Raw genomic sequence first — 16,498 nt, 5'->3', positions numbered from 1 at the left:
TGCAAAGCCAGTGGTACTACTAGTAAAGTGTAACTGATGCAGTATATTCTTGATTGTATGTAGTTAGTATATTTTTGTTTTCTATTTTAGTGCTGGACCCAAAGGAGACAACATTTATGAATGGAGGTCAACTATACTGGGGCCTCCAGGATCTGTATATGAAGGTGGAGTCTTCTTCCTTGACATTACCTTTTCACCGGACTATCCTTTTAAACCACCTAAGGTTAGTAGAAGGATACTGAAAGTCTTATAGGAGTTCTCTCCTTCTGATATTTTTAATGTCTATGTTGGTATATCCTTTTAGGATGAAACATAAAACTTTCAAAGCAATAATGAATATTTAAACTTGGGTATTTTGATGGAAAGAATTTAAATAACTGCCTAAAATTTGCTTGCGTGTTGCCAGTATAACTGAATGGATATGGATTTATTTAGCAAATGGTTGCATAATTTCCCACAGATATTTCTAATGTGAAAGCATTTATATTTGAGTTGCACCCTTTATAAGCAGCTGAAGGTACTTAATCTTTCCTGTTGACCCATATAATTCTCCAGGCCTCTATGGCTGTCTTGACAAAAATATGCACCTTTTGCACCTCATATTAATTACTTCTGCAGATGCAGGATACATGATTGTTATGAAATTATAAGGAATTGCTTTACATCAGTTTTCTGGAAAAGTATGATGCCAAAGTCAAGAAACTCGAGTGGTAGACAGAGATTTACAGAATTCCTTGTTTTATAATGCTGTCAATAATGACACAACCAGAAGTGTAGAACTGTATCAATAACATGAAGGTGGCATTACCATGATCAAGGAGACTTGGAATGTCAAACAGGAAAAATCTAAGAAGATTGGAAAAATAGAAATGGGATGGATTGTGGCAGTACAGTGTCATCTATAACCAACAGTAATAATTGCTGAGGAGGATGTCAAAATGGGGCTTTATTGGGTGGTCGCAGGATTATTAAAAACCACCTGCATAATGCATCTATAAAAAAGGCAAATATATGCTTAAGATGCATCTTCTGGCCTGCAGAGATAAGGAATTACCAATGTCATATACAAGACACTTGTAAGACTTTATTTACAAGACTGAATGCAAATCTTAACACACATGTTCACTAACAGGAACAGAAACTGGAAAAATTTACTCCAGGGCTGGTAATAGAATCAAATAAATTGATGGGCCTGTCTTTCATGAAACAAAGTGAAAAAAGGTGAATTGTTCACCTTACAACTGTGGAGAATAAGTGTCTGGAAGAACTCCACAGAAGGAGCTATTAGATGAAAAATATTTACCTTCTTTTTGACACATTTATGAAAGGATCAGTTGGACCATAATAAAAGGGTATTGCATTAAAAGAGAGAGTAGCTGATTGTTTTGGATTACCATGAGTAGACCATTGAAAGATAACTGCTTATAAATAGAATTTTAATGCCACAGTAGTAACATTTATATCAGTTAACGCTGATACTATCAGGAAAAGTTTAAAAAAAAAAAAAAAAAAAAAAAGAGAGATCTGTGAATTCAAAGCATTTGTCACTCTGTAAATTGGACTTTCCCAGCTAGTGACCTAAAGATGGCAGGATAAGGGATGATCTAGCTTTGTTTCCCACCTCTAGTGCTCCAGTTCAGGGAAGCTTTGATGTCACTGAGAGGTCTTACTTTGCTGACTGCACATTTTCTGACTTAGGCAACTGTTGTTACATAGTGAAGTAAGAATTTGAAACTTTATAACTTTTCCTTCAGTAAGTTACAGCTTTGGTCACACTGAGCTGGGATGATGTCCTGTTATTCCTGACTCGGGTCCAGCTCAGCCCACTTGCTATACAAGGTCTGTCATAATAGGCCCCATTTGTTTGCTTCTTTCCTGGGCTTAGTCTGTTTGTAGTAGCTGTAATGCAAGGGTTACATTCAGGCCCCCAGCAAATTAAAACTGTGTTATTTAGAGGATAAAATGGCTGTATTGTCTATAAAATAAAGCTTGAAGGTCTCTCAGAGATCCAGACCTAATATGTAAAGAATTAGTTCTGAAAGACAAGTTGCAGGGACATCTTTTGTCATTCTCTCCGTTGAATCTGTTGAGTCTTGAGGTGGTATATGCAATAGACATCCTCTTAAAATAGAAGTTGGAGATCCAGTTTGCTATTTCACCACAAGGTAAAGTCTTTTTCAATCTATACTCAGTTGTGTTTGGCACTTTGTTGTTTTGAGACATGAAGAATGCAGCTCTGCGTTGCTTATTAATGAAATGTCAAGCAAAGAGGTGGTTCTTGTCCTGCTTTGTAATAGATTTTTTGTCTGCCTTTATCTTGATGCCAGTTGTCATTGTAAGAAATGTGTGCACATAAATCATATGAAAATGTACTGCTTGATAAAGGATGAGAGAATTGATGATGGCATATTGTGTTACTAAAAGGCCAGTATTTACGATGAGGGAAATTGTTATCTGTAAGAAAGTAATGAGTGTGTGTGCACAAGGGACTAATGTCAGATATAACTGTGTTGCAAGCATATGTTGTGCGCGTGGATTCTTATTCTAGTCACTTCAGCCATGGTTGTAAATGACCCCTGTTTTCAGACCTGCTGTAGGATTTCTCAAACTGTTGCTATTTCATTACACCTATTTTCCAGACCCTATAAAACTCATTCATAAGTAAAATAGCTTGGAAATCCCTTGAATAAAGCAGCATGGGAAGACGACTGCTTATCATAAGGCAGCTGCCGACAGTCAGTGTTGTTGGGAAGGGGTGGTTAAATATGTTCTCCACAAGCTTATTTCTAGCAAAAGAAAGGTAGTGAGTACGTGGAACATAACATATGGCCTCACAGTACGGTGCTATCTGTGTCACTGGGTGTTGACATCTCTACTTCACCATGAGATTTGTGATATTTGGTGCTGTTCTCAAAATCATGGGTTCTAGGGTTATGGGAATAAATCATCTTAGATTTTTTTCTAATTATAGTCCCACTCCTTACGGCTCTATCATCTTAGAAAATCTAAAGTACAAGACTGTGAAATGTGCTGAGAAAGACATAAAATGTATTCCTGAATGTTGGCAAGATTACCTTCCTGTAAGAACATAGCAGAAAGGGTCTAATTCACATTTCTCGCTACGACTGAATTCATACATTACTCCTGAGATTTCTGTGGGCCCTTTTCATCCCTCTTTCACTATGAAGTAACTAGATATTTAAATGAGTACTGTCAAAATTGATCTTCCAAAAATGTGACCACAAAAGACCTGGGAAGAAACAGAAACTGTATTTGCCAGATTCAGTTACTTGACCCAGCCTGAGGTTCCAAAGGCAAATGCCCATGTCATATAACATAGTTACTGTTAAACTATTCTCAGATGTTGTGCACTCTGTTATCATGCATGTGTATGTTGCACATGGACATTGAGGAGTGTAAAATAATTTTTAAAATAAGAAAATATATTAAAAATGGATTTTGGATAAATGTATAATATTTTATTATTATTATAATTAAATATATTTGGGGTGTAACCATTCTTTGATTTGTATTATACAAGTTCTCAATATTTTCTAAAGGATCCAGATTGCTTCTATAAACACTTTAATGCCTATTCTGATTACTGGGCACCCTGTTGCACACTGGAAAACATTAATTAAAATAAAATTAAAAAACCGAGAGCACGTTTGCACATGAAGATTCTACCTGTATTTTGGTTTTTCTTTTTAAGAAATTTATAAACTAATCATTTGTTTTTCCAGATAATTAACTTGCTTTTCTACTTTGTCTTTATCTTGTAGAAGAATATGAATTACCTGTTTATTCAGGTTTTGTTTAACAAAGAAAACATATCTATCCAAACTTTCACTGTTAGGTCTTTCTTCAATTTTTACACCTTTGTAGCCTTCAACATCACATCCTCCTAAGATTTTGAAGTTCTGTCTTTATTCTTTACATCCTTTAATTATACTGTGTAGTCCAGTTCACATTCTGAGTTTTGTATAGCCACACATCACTGCCATCAGGTTTCTCTTCCAGTCTTCATGAAGTCTTTTCCCTGTGGATCCATAGTTTTCTTTTTGTTTGTCGCTACTGGTCAATGTCTTTCTGAAGTTAAACCATAGGCATATTATCAAATTAAGTTACTCAGCCATCACAGAATATACTGTGTGTTAGGTCAGAGTATAATTTGCTCTCATGCTACTAATTTTTTCCCCTTTGAAGTCAGTCTATTTCAGTATTTCACCTTTGTCTCATGCCTTGAAACTGGACTCCAGATTATTTGAGCCAGGGCCACTGACCCTTTCAGGTCTGCTTTCCTTATAAATCAATGGCTTTGGCCTCACTCACAACCTCTGCACACTCATGCAGAGGAGGGAGCTGTCCTTTCCCCAAAAAGTTTTATCTATGTGTGACCAGTGCAGCTTGAGTATGAGTGAGGGAGGGCCAGCCCAGGCTAATTTCGGTTTAGCTCTACAACCAGGAAACATGATTTTTAGAACAGCTCATCCAAGAACTGACAAATTAGCTTAGGTTTTCTGGGATGCTCTAATCAATTAAAAGTATTCCCTCGCCTCCACTGTGAGGAAGCTGCTGTAGCACTGCGGAAATTAGCTGAGCACCTCGTTGGCTGAGTCAGCAAGAAAGCGGCAGCCTGCACAATCACGGTTCTCCTCTCAGCTGCATCCTCAGTATCACGTTGGTTTTATGAGATGCCAGACAGGAGGAAGGTGTGGAACAGGCAAAGTGAAGCATAGATGTGGACATGATCTCACTTTCTGCTAAAAGCCAGATGCCGCTGAGGCTTCAGTCTCAGTCACAAGGTGAGGTTTCACTTTAGCCCCAAAATACAGCATCTCTCTTGTAGTGCTGCGGGCTGAAAAATAGAGAAAGGTGGGCCCTCTTCAGAGCAGTCACTTAAAGAAATTAATAAAAATACTTAGATGACCTGCTAAGGAGATAACCTTACCTTTTTTCAGTGCCTTAATGACCCTTCAACCTGATTTTTAGAAATATCTTTGAGATTACTTTTTCCTGCTGTCTTCCTTTTATCCTTAATGGATTCAGACAGTTCACCTCTTGGCTTTAGCAGAGGAAAGCTCTCTATCTTTGGGATATTGAATGGGATATATAGCTGTGCAGAGATGTCACTTGTGGGAGGATGTGTGTGCATATCTGTGGGTGTACATGTATGTATGTGTGTGTATATATATATGTACATGTGTATATGAGTAGAGGGTATCACATCTTTTAGTCAGCCTGATCTGACAGAAAGAATTTCAACTCAATTTCTGTCCTCAGTCTTCATAAGAAATCAGTGAATTCCGCAAGTGTGCAAGCTTTTTGTCTGAGATCCTTTAAAGGTTAGCCATCACTAGAAATTAACACCACCTCTTTATATACACTACAGTTATTGAAGGAATGGCGATAATTTCATAATCCTGCCTACTGTCCCTCTGGAGCAGGAAGCCTTGACAAATCAGGAAGCCATACCAGGGTCTTTCACACAGGTGTTTGTAGAAAAATGTTTGTAGAAAAATGAATACTCTTCAAGAGAACTTTCCCCCCAGGAATTGTCACTGCAATAGTGTCTGCATTTTCATCAAGAATAATCTTTATTAATAACTTCTACTGTCATATTTGACTACGTTCAGTCTATTACAGTGTCAATTCAATTTAGCTGTAGCTGATACAATATGGATATATCTACCATTATCCTAGTACAAGCTTTATTTTTGAATTTGAGTGATTTATAAAATCTCTTAATCCCAACTCTACAATTAATCTTGCTAGGACTTTAATCTCAGCTGACTGAAAAATGGTTCACAGGACTTGAAGGCTGCAATGTGCTAAATCACCTCTAAATCAAAATTAAAATAACAGAAAACTCTGTTTCCTCTGTGTAAATCTCATGTGTCTATCAACTGACTGAAAAATTATTCTCAGCATTTGAAAGCTTAGCTAGTTTAAATCAGCTGTTGGACTGCAAGGGGGACCTTTTTCCTTTGTAAATATAGTGCATAGTGTGTGTAGAATCTGGTCTTGATGGCAATATTAAACATCTCTTCTTTTTTTATACATAATTATCATATAACACTAATTTCTGTGCACTAAATATCATTATGTGGAATCTTTCTCCTGTGGTAGACACTTTCTATCTATTTCAAAGGTTCAGCCTCATGTTTGAGGGGTAATTCTTTTTGTTCCTGGCTTCTACTCTACATTTTCATACTTGTTTTCTATGTGATTGGCTGTTAAGGACACTTTTATCTGCTGTGTAATAGAAAAGCAGTGCTTACAGGAGTAGATGCAAAAAAATAAACATTTCTTGGTATTTCTAATCTGAATTGTTAAAATGAACTTTGCAAGGCAGACACACACTTTAAATTGCATGTATCATTATTAATACAATTTACACTTGAAGCTCTCAAACTCAGAATAGCCTTAAGTACAGCCTATTTGATCATCCCTTTTTAACATCTCTGCAATGTTGGTGCAGGCAGGGCTTCAGTCTACCTCCTCTTGCCCCCTGTCCCAGATAGATATTGCCATCATAAGACCAGCCTTCAAATGCAGTGGCTGGTTATCACTGTTATCCCTTACATTCATTTGCCTCGTCATACCTCTCTCATAGCCTCTGTCACATCACATTAGTTCTCAGTGCCATGCTGTGATGCTAACAGCTTTTTTCAACTGCCTCCTGCCCTCCCCATCCTCCTCCTCCTGATGGTCTGGAGGACCCCTGCCTGGCGCATTCCCACACCACTGCCTCCCCTGGCCCCTTTGCTGTGCCTCCACGCTCCCTTGTTCTCCTCGCCCAGCCTTTCTATTTACATCTTCTTGCTGAGAGCAGCCCATGAATCCTTCATCCATGACAATAAATGGAGTTGGCAGGTTTTCCCAGCAAGTGAAGTCTTTGGGTGTTTGCAGGCAGAAATCAGATGCGCAGGCGTCTTTGAGAGGGAGAAATGCACAACCTACCACCAGCAGACCATTGTCAGAGCCAGCAGTATCGGCCTGAATCCTACTCTTCCCAGGCATGTGAACTGCAGAGTGTGGTATACATGCTTGCACCACCTGCAGTGAAACAGTTTGTTCCATAGGTCCCATCCCTGAGATGCCCCATCCTTGGAAATGTTGAAGGGCAGGTTGGATAGGGCTTTGAGCAGCCTGGTCTCGTGGAAGGTGTCCCTTCCCATGGCAGGGGATTGGAATTAGGTGGTCTTTAAGGTCCCTTCTAACCCAAACCATTGTATGAGTCTACGATATCTTCAGGGAACACTGAACCTATAGGGCAGCATGCAGTGCTACAGGGCTTGGGACAGGTCAAACCCAGGTGGCTGCTTAAGAAACTTTCAATATCTCTCAGAATGACAGAATCACAGAGATTTAATGTGGAGGATGGAGATGCAAGCAGAAATATGTTAGTCTGAAGAGAGAATCAATAACTACATTTTATTTTGAATAAATACAAAAGGCGTTTGATAAGGCAGTGCCATGTAAATCTCTGAGATTTCCTTTAAATTCATTTATCTGATAATTCTTCTAGTAATTGGCAAATTGAATTGCCAATGACTCTTCTAATGAATAGCCTTCTTATTCACTCTGTTTTTAATATACTAATTTATATCACTAGTTTCTACTGATTTATTTAGTCTTGATTAAATTGGCTCTATCCAGCTGAACTCTTCCTGGTTTCCCTCACCAAAACTGAGGTGGTTCACCATTTCTTCCTATTTCCTATGAATACCCAGTACATGAAGCTTCTCAAAAAGGCCTTTAGAGGCATCTTGTGGGGAATATCTTCTGCCTTGCAGCAGTGGTTTGCATGCTGCTTGTCAAATATATTTTCAAAAGACAACTTGTGTTGTCTATTCGATGTTTCAGAAGCTACATAATTCTGCTGTATCAGGCATGTTTTACTCCATAAAATCCACGTGATCTAAAAATACATCATATGTCAATGTTATTTCTTGTCCTCTTTTACACACACAGAGGTATATATACATAGATGCGAGAGAAAGATTTTATGCACATTATTACAACAGAATGAAAGCAGATTACCTGATCAGGACAAAAAACTACTAATTTTGAGGTCAGTCTGCCTAGGACTTCTCATGTGGGGAGTACCTAAATACTCAAAGGCTGTTAAAATTGGGTAAGGTAAAAAAAGGCCCATGTTTCTTAGAATAAAATATAGGTCCTGAAGTGCCTGCCACAACCTGCCCACTCAGCCCTACAACTGGCAGACCCATGCCAAGAGCAACAGGAAGGAGCACTCTGGTGAGCTCAGAGAGGTGTGCATCTAGGGCAATACAGCCTGCATGCTTTAAACTTCAGAAGGGTGGATTTATTTTATAAAAGTTAAGTGACAAGTAAATCTTTAAAAAATGCACTCTCTATAGAAGAACTTTTTTGCTGACTTTCCATATGGAACTATGGAAAGATTATGCTGATTATATGAAAATCATTTTATAAAAAGTCAAAGTGACTTTGTTGCAGAAAGCTTTTGATGCTTGGCATCTTAAATCTTGTTTCTATTCTGAGTGACCCTAACCCAAACAGTAATACATTTCCCTTGTTCTCTTCTTCTCTTCGTTTTTAGAAAAGTTTGTACAGTTTAGGACAATTTTTTATTTGCGCTCTTGGATACATCAAAGATTATCAAAGTCCCTTTTTACTTTTTCTGCTGTTAAATCTGTGTTCAAAAGGAGTGCATTTATATAATGAAGATGCTTAGTGTTGCTGTGCTTATTCAATTTTTTTCCCCTGCAAGAGTCTGTTCAATGAGACAGTGCGAGTAGTTATTCAGTTCCATAATTACCACGAATATAATGAATAATTACTCATATTGCACACTGATTGATTTTCAGTAATATAAAAGTCAACTCATGTGGATGCTATTACATCCTTTTAAATTGTTATCACTTTTGGCTACTGATTCATTGGTGCATTTTGCCAGAGAAACACAGCATACTTTGCATACCAGACTTTTCTGTAGGTCAAGCAAAAGTAATCACAGTTTATTATTTCCTGCTAGTGCTGATGCCAAATATTGTCCTTCAATAAAATAAATTATAACTTTTGAAAACCTACCAAAATTAGATGTAAGCAAGTGTTTTAAGAATTGGATGAAGTTTTATTTCTTGGTGTGAATTTAAATTGTATTCTTTAATAGTGAGCATCATATGACCAGTCATTTATTATTATGCACTTCTTGTGATAATCCATCAAGTATCTCGAGAATTGTTCAGGTGCATGCTACAAATGTGTACTTAAAACCAGAGATGGTCCACCCTGTCTTAGAAAGGTGTCCTCAGTGCTGGGTGTAGATAAAATGAAGTGCACTCTGTAAGAAATTAAAGGATGCTAATTAATGTAAAGGTTATTGCATGAACATTGTCTCACTCACAACTATAGATATTTTTCATTTAGGTTGTTTTAGAGTATTTTTCTCATATGGATAAAGAGTGTAGCCCTGATCTTGTTTTTACTGTTTGAGCAGACAAATCTATTGCTCATAAAGTCTGACAAACTGAGATGGGAATGATTTACTCCCTCCTGAGCTTCATGAACATCATCATAAATGGCATCATATTTTTTAATATATATATAACCTTTTCTGTATGCAGTACAACTTCTTCCACTTCAGGTAGTGCTACTACTGTTTTATTAAAACAGAACTCCAGGGGAATATTTAAGGAAGACAGAAGTTTCATCTCAGGCAGGCATGCAGGATTCCATCCTTGTAAGAAATGAAAGGACTTGAAAGGAACTTTCCAAAACCGTGGGATTGAGAGCCCTGGGATCCCAGCTCTGCTTCTAGTGTTGGCCAAGCAAAAGGGGGTTGGTTTTGTTTATTTTCCTATTGGCTCTGGGAATCTTTCATCTCTCCCTACACAGTCACCAGGCTCCAGTGGGAGGAATGAGAAACAGGAGGTGAGGCTTTGAACCCAAAAAGGCTGAAGAAGGCAATTCTTGAGCGCACATTGTAACCCCTTGCATGCTAATAAGCAACACCAAAGAATCATTTCTTCCTCTGATACGTTTCTGAAGAAGGTTGCAACTGAATTCAGTGAAGTCTGGAAGTGTGTGTGATGTGTTTGAGGGATCTGCCCTTGCAGAGCTGCAGTGCCCCTATGTGCCTCTCTGAGTCTCACAGTGAAGGTTAAGCAAATCACACACATGGATACCAGCACCACAGTGGCTGCTTGGGTTTTGACCTCACAGAGGAACATTCAGTCCAAAAGAGAGATAGTAAGTTATTTTAAGACTACCTCATACGGGAAAACGGGTGTTCAATATCCAGAAATTATTTATATTGCCTTCAACCAGTTGCCTCCAATCACTCAACTAAAATCCATCTTAATTCCCTCTTCCCAAACTTTATAAACAGTCTTTTTCAGTCCTAAAGCTTATTCAATGAACAGCCAGACATAGCTTTTCATGTCCTTTTTCTTCTCTCTGATAATTTTTCTCCCCATTTTGAATAGATAACCTCATTTTCTTCTAAGAGACTATATAAAGGGGGGTTTTATCTGTTTTATTCTGATTTACAGTATTTAGAAGGGTTTGGCATTCAGCAGTGGAAAAACAGATGAGTTTATTATTGTTTTCCTCCAAAACTGATTGAATATAAATTCCTTATCATTACCTTTCAAAAGCTTGTGTATAGTACTCTTACAGTTTTCAGAAGGTAGCTAGTCCAATTTTTCCCTATTTCCCGTAATTCGCATTTTTCCGACCTACACTTTTATTCAACAAAAATCAGGTACCCTCTTCTAAATTCCAGAATCAAAGAAAATAGATCCATAGAGGACACTTACTGTTCAAAAAAACCCCATAAATTACTCCTCTACCCTTCACCTGTCTGAGGATAACTCTGCCTGTACAACCACACACTCCCTTGAGCCCCTGCATGGGATTGTTTAGGTGTTTTCATTAGGGGATAAATAGAATTAGACTGCACTGTTTAGAGGAAACATTTAAGTGACATCAAAGGTAAAAATATGACCATAATAAAGAAAATGCAGTTCCCTTGGAATGGTATTATCACTTGGTTTCTCTCTATGCGTATAATAGGAGTGACCCTGCATAATCTTAAAATGTAAGTATGGTAAACACAACATCCAGAAGGTTGCATATCAGCATTTCCCACATTATCAGCAATTTGAGGCAACACCTGGATGAGGAAAGCAATGTGTCATTCCAGTTGTACTCTACTACCTTGGGGTAAGAACTCCATTACCTGCCACCTTCAGTCCACAGTTTCCAGCATATTAAGGCTCTCATTAATACAACTTCTTTTGAAATTCCGAAAACTGTGATTCTTTTTATTAATTAATTGAATTTATTATTTCAATATTAAAATTAATTAATAAAGTATAACATTATAATTGTCAATTCATAAATTGATTATTTAAACATTAAAAATGCCTCTGTCTTAGGCAGGCATTTTGAAGTGCTCTGGTATGTTTGGCTAATCAGTGATATTTTTGTCAGTGGTAAGCTGCAAACCTTATCTTTCTCAATGTCATGGGTTTAATATGTGCTCATAGTGAAAAAATACTACATTTCAGGTCTAAGCATTTTCTAAAAGTAACCTTCCAACTGCAAACAGATGTAGTCCCATCTACATTTATACACCAGGTAGTCTGAGATGGCAGTGGAGTGTTGAACAGGTTATGAAAGACATGAACTACGTCCATTCATCTCAGTGGCTCTCTGAATCCTGCCAAATTCCCAATGTCCTTGCTTCAGTGCTTCAAAAGTAGCTGAGGCAGGAACATGTGGCAGTGTCTGTCCTCTCAGCTGATGGCAAAACAGTTACATGTTAAAATGCAGGCTCAAATTGATGACCTTCCCTTAAGCACATTACAAACTCAGACTGACCTGTCTATAAATAATTCAGAGGGTATAATTTAATCTGTGTAATGGGTTCAGTGTGTTTCCCCCACATTCAGTGAGACCATATATATCTTATTACCGAGTGTATTTAGATGCCACTAAATAAAGTCCTCAAATTTTTCATCAAGGAAGTATAGGAAAGAACCTTTGTTCAGGTAAAAGAATTAAGCAAAAAGTTTATTCCAACACTGTACTGAAAAGTAAGCATAGAATACTTAAAATTAAGCAGATGCTGAAGTTTGCCTTAGTCATGGGACATCCTGCTAGGAAGCATTTCCTGATTCACTTCTAACTGGAGTATAAGAGTGCCTGGAGTTAACCTGACTGTGGACTTTATGAGCACTGACCTGCAGTTCACAGGATGCTCCTCCACACCAGCTCCCTTTATGGACATTTGTGACATGCAGTTTGTGTGTAAGGTAGTTTACTGCTTTTGTGTGTTTGTAACCTTCGTTGTTCAAAATAGCTTCCCTTTGTAGACAAACATTTCATTTTATCACTCGATAATAATTATTATTTAAATAAATAATTTTCTTGATTTTGCAGGAGACTTCCTTCACACCAAATGCTAAATGTGCTTGGCCTCCTAATGAGGAGGAAAAAATAGATCGTCTGGCCAGAGCATTTTGATTAATTCAGATCATTGTGCCAGAAATATTTTGAATTCTCATGAAAGTCCCAGAAGTAAAGCACTTAGGCTGTAAGACAAGAAGCAAACCCACAACTGTAGGGGAAAAAAGGAAAGAACCTATAAATATGTAGGATGTGGAGTGGCAAACTATGAAATTATCTTATTAATTAGCAATACCTTTAGACATAGTTTAAAAACTGATTAACTTGCTTTTTGGGGGGTCCTTGGTATAGAACTAACTGATGCATGACAGTGCATCCAAAAGTGCTTTCCCAAATTTATGTTGAAAAGTACTTATGAGAAGAAGTATTTCTTGTTGAATGCAGTGTTTTAATACCAGAAATCTATTACCTTTTCTTTCCATTATTTTGTCAAAGCTTCTTGATTTAATCCAAAGGGACAGAATTTTTCAGTGTGTTAGAGAATGATTTTTTTTTAATAGAAATAAACCAGATACTGTGTAATTTCACTTGTATTCTCTCTTCTGCTTACTGCTAAGTGGCCTGATCTCAATCCCACTGAGATCTCTGATACTGAAGAAAATCAGAACAGGAGCATCCCTGTCATCAGTTTCCATTACTCTCCAGATGCAGGTTTGTCGGTGTGGTAGAGCAGGGATAGGTGCATAAGGACTCCCAGTTATTAGCACTGTCCAATTCTAATGGAGATCATGGCTTTCCTAAGTCAGGGTGTGCTTTGCCTGCTGTTGTCTCCTGTCTAATCAGCCCCTCTGTTGGCAGGGTTATTGCTGATGAGTAGACCCCTAAAAATGTACATCTTGATTTTAGGCTCTATGAACTCATCATTGAAACCATCTGGTTTGACTTGTCATTTGGGTAGAAGTGATGGATAAATTAGTCCTTGATAACCTCCAAGAGGTGTTTTTTTCTTATTGTCCCTCCTTATCCAGTAACCCCATTATTCATTCTGAAGTGAACTTTCTTAGCTAAGCTTCTTTTAAAATAAAAGGCCTGTATCTTCAACTTGAAGCAGAAGGACATCATTCTAGGCTAAAAGAAGTACTCTCCTCTTTGCTTTGTTATGTATAGGATCAGCTGGGAGACAGTATAAAATGGATGCAGAAAGCCTCAAAATCAACTAGTGAAAAACCCTAAAAGTTGTTCTGTTGGTACAACTGTAACTCAAAATTTGGAAATAAAAACATTTTATTTGAGCAGCCTTTCTCAAAAATGTTTCACTTCATCTTTTTCAGGAGTCATTGATGTGATGCCTCCACCCTTTTTTTCCAGCTTAAGGTTTGGGTCAAATGATAAACAGATGAGGACAGCAGAAGAATCTGTCTTCTGACTCCCTTCAAAGCATGAAGGAGCAGTGGACCTGAATTATGAATGTTGTCCAGATCAGGGGGTGGAACAGGTTTTTCTGGCCCCATACAAAAATAATGTGATTGATGAGACCAAGGCAAGGGGAAGCTCAGGAAATATGTCCCATTCTCATCTTGGACAAACCAGTTCCAAGTGCTGGCCAGAGATGCAACAGACAGACTTTATTATCTTTATTTTATCTTGCCCAGTTTTTGACTGAAAGTAGCAGCATACTCTCATTTCAACCAGGAAAGCAAAATGTTAGTTCTTATGATTTTTTAATTGATTGATAACTCTGTAATCTTTGACTTGAACACTGTTGTACTTAGACACACTGTCCTTTCTAGGTAACATTTCGGACAAGAATCTACCACTGTAACATTAACAGCCAAGGCGTCATCTGCCTGGACATTTTAAAAGACAACTGGAGTCCAGCGTTAACCATTTCTAAAGTTCTCCTCTCCATCTGCTCCCTCCTCACAGACTGCAACCCGGGTAAGACAAATTAACTTTCATATTCATGTTTATTCGCAGTTCATATTTGATCAACTCCTAGGATGTGGTCAGTGCTCTGGTTTACTGAACCTACTGAAAAAAGACAAAAATGTAGATTTTAAGTCCCATTAATATAAATAAGACCATGTGTGCCATTCATGTAAACAGTATAAAACACAAGCAAAATTCCAGGAGCTCAAGTGCATTTTTAGTACTGGAGAATAAAAATCTTTTGATTCAGAAAGTTTAATCAGTAGAAAATACCTTAGTGTGCACTAATTTGAATATTACTACCAGGATATTACTACCAAGAAATATTAATGAGTTAATAAATATTGAAAAGGAAAGTTTTCCTTTAAATATGCTGATAATATGGTCTCTGGAAAGAATATTAATAGTACTGACAATGATAGATGCCTAACACAGACTCTACAAATAATGAAAATTAGTTTAAATGAGGTTTATTCAATATCTTGGGCAGTCAGTATGAGTATTCAAAGCAAGCTGTCATTCTTATTAACTAGCGCGGCACTTAACCTCTCCCCTCAGCTCTTTTGTTTGTTTTTTGCCATTGACCATTAGATCTGTAATTTCCACTTTCTCTTACCCTATTTACCAATGGATAATTCTGACTGTAGCCTTGGAAAATCGCAGTATGTAGAAATTATTAAAGAAACATTGAAGGAAAATTAAGTGATCTGTTTATATGTCATGAGGGTTGTTTCTAGTTTATTTTTATTGTACACTTCCATATTCTTTCTAATTTGCCCAAAGGACTAAAAATTGCTCTGAAAAAGGCAGCATATGAGATTCTGGTGTAATCAGGGGCTGAATCAAAAGCTGTAATAGAATATTGAAATATTTCAAGACTCAAAATAAGGTGAGAATGTGCAGAAATACATTTGACTGTTTTTATTTTCATGTGCATTTCTAACTGTATATAAGCTTAAAACCTATGGTGCTCCTTCTAGCTAAGAGCTGGAGTGATAGTGTTACCATTTTAGGCATATTTATTTCAGGAGTATTGAATGCTCATTTGCTTACATCTCTGAAAGACTGGTTTCTGGTAGTGTCTACCCCGAAATATGCAGAGGTGCCTCTGTAGGTAGTCAGGCAGATTCATGACAGAAGTGTAAAGAAAAGCAAATTAATATTTGCTCATGTGTCTTAGAGACAGGTGAATAGCTAGAGCCACTGCAAAGCTGGTGGGATTGAGAAACTGGCAATACGTGTGTGCTCTGTGGTGATCACCTCTCTTAGGAGGGATACAGTCATCTCAAAAGTTGGACATTTTCCAGCAGTGATTGGAAATTTAGAAATTCGCTATTTCTGCCCTCTCAATCTTTTTCTTAAATCCTCACCAAAGCTGTTAAACAACAGTTTTAGCAGACCAAGTGTGTAAGAGGAATACTGAAAACGCTTAACTATACTGTAGTATCACATGCAAGAAGTTAACATACTAAAAACGGTAAGTTCTTCCATTTAGCTTCTTTCAGTTACCAGCCATAAGCATTGTCCTGACCATGGTAAATAAAAGAATTTTATGATCTTTCATTTTCAAATCTTCTGTTTAATTATGAAGTAGTTTTGGATTTTGTCACTGCTTCATGTTAAAATTTTCCTTTGATTTTTTGAGGAATGAATGCAATTTCTTAAGTTCTGTGGTGCCCTCTCACAAGGCACTGATGGCAGGTATATGTGAACTGTTGAGTCATTTTTGCCTTCCTTGGAGATCTCCTCTTTCATAATAGATACTTTTTTTATTAAAAAAGTGAACTTTGAATGTTAGTGATTTACAACAGAAAGCTTGCAAAAATCTACAGGTCCTTACTTTTCATCCTATTGCCTAATATGTTATAGTTGTACTACCTGTCTCATTAATTTTTATGATATTTTATCATTTAAAAATGATTGGTTATGTGCCATTAAATGAGTGGATGGATGGATGGATGGATAGGTAAATAGATTGATAGATAGATAGAGATAGATAGGTAGATAGATAGGTAGATCACTGATAGATAGATCACTAAAATATATCTTGTATATGTACATATGTAGGTACAGAAACATACATATATGTATTTTCCTCTCTGTCAGCTGGGAGTAATTTTCTAATCCCTCTGTCCTTTCTAAAGGCAGAAACACAACAGGGGTCTCT

At 37.3% G+C, this 16,498-nt stretch overlaps 1 protein-coding gene across 4 annotated transcripts in view; it reads left to right on the top strand.

Moving 5' to 3' along the window:
• Window positions 1–16,498, top strand: part of UBE2E2 (ubiquitin conjugating enzyme E2 E2) — a 205,246-nt gene that overhangs the window by 167,632 nt on the left and 21,116 nt on the right. For all 4 annotated transcript variants that reach the window (XM_051808441.1, XM_051808440.1, XM_051808442.1 and 1 more), the window contains 2 exons: window positions 91–223; window positions 14,193–14,340. In XM_051808441.1, the coding sequence (XP_051664401.1) occupies window positions 91–223; window positions 14,193–14,340 (281 nt within the window). The remainder of the gene's footprint in view (window positions 1–90; window positions 224–14,192; window positions 14,341–16,498) is intronic.

The sequence above is a fragment of the Manacus candei genome, unplaced genomic scaffold (genome assembly GCF_025592945.1).
Source record: "Manacus candei isolate 608988 ecotype Guabito, Panama unplaced genomic scaffold, ASM2559294v1 h1tg000072l, whole genome shotgun sequence".
Classification (NCBI taxonomy): domain Eukaryota; kingdom Metazoa; phylum Chordata; class Aves; order Passeriformes; family Pipridae; genus Manacus; species Manacus candei.
This window is presented reverse-complemented; position numbering and strand designations above follow the sequence as displayed.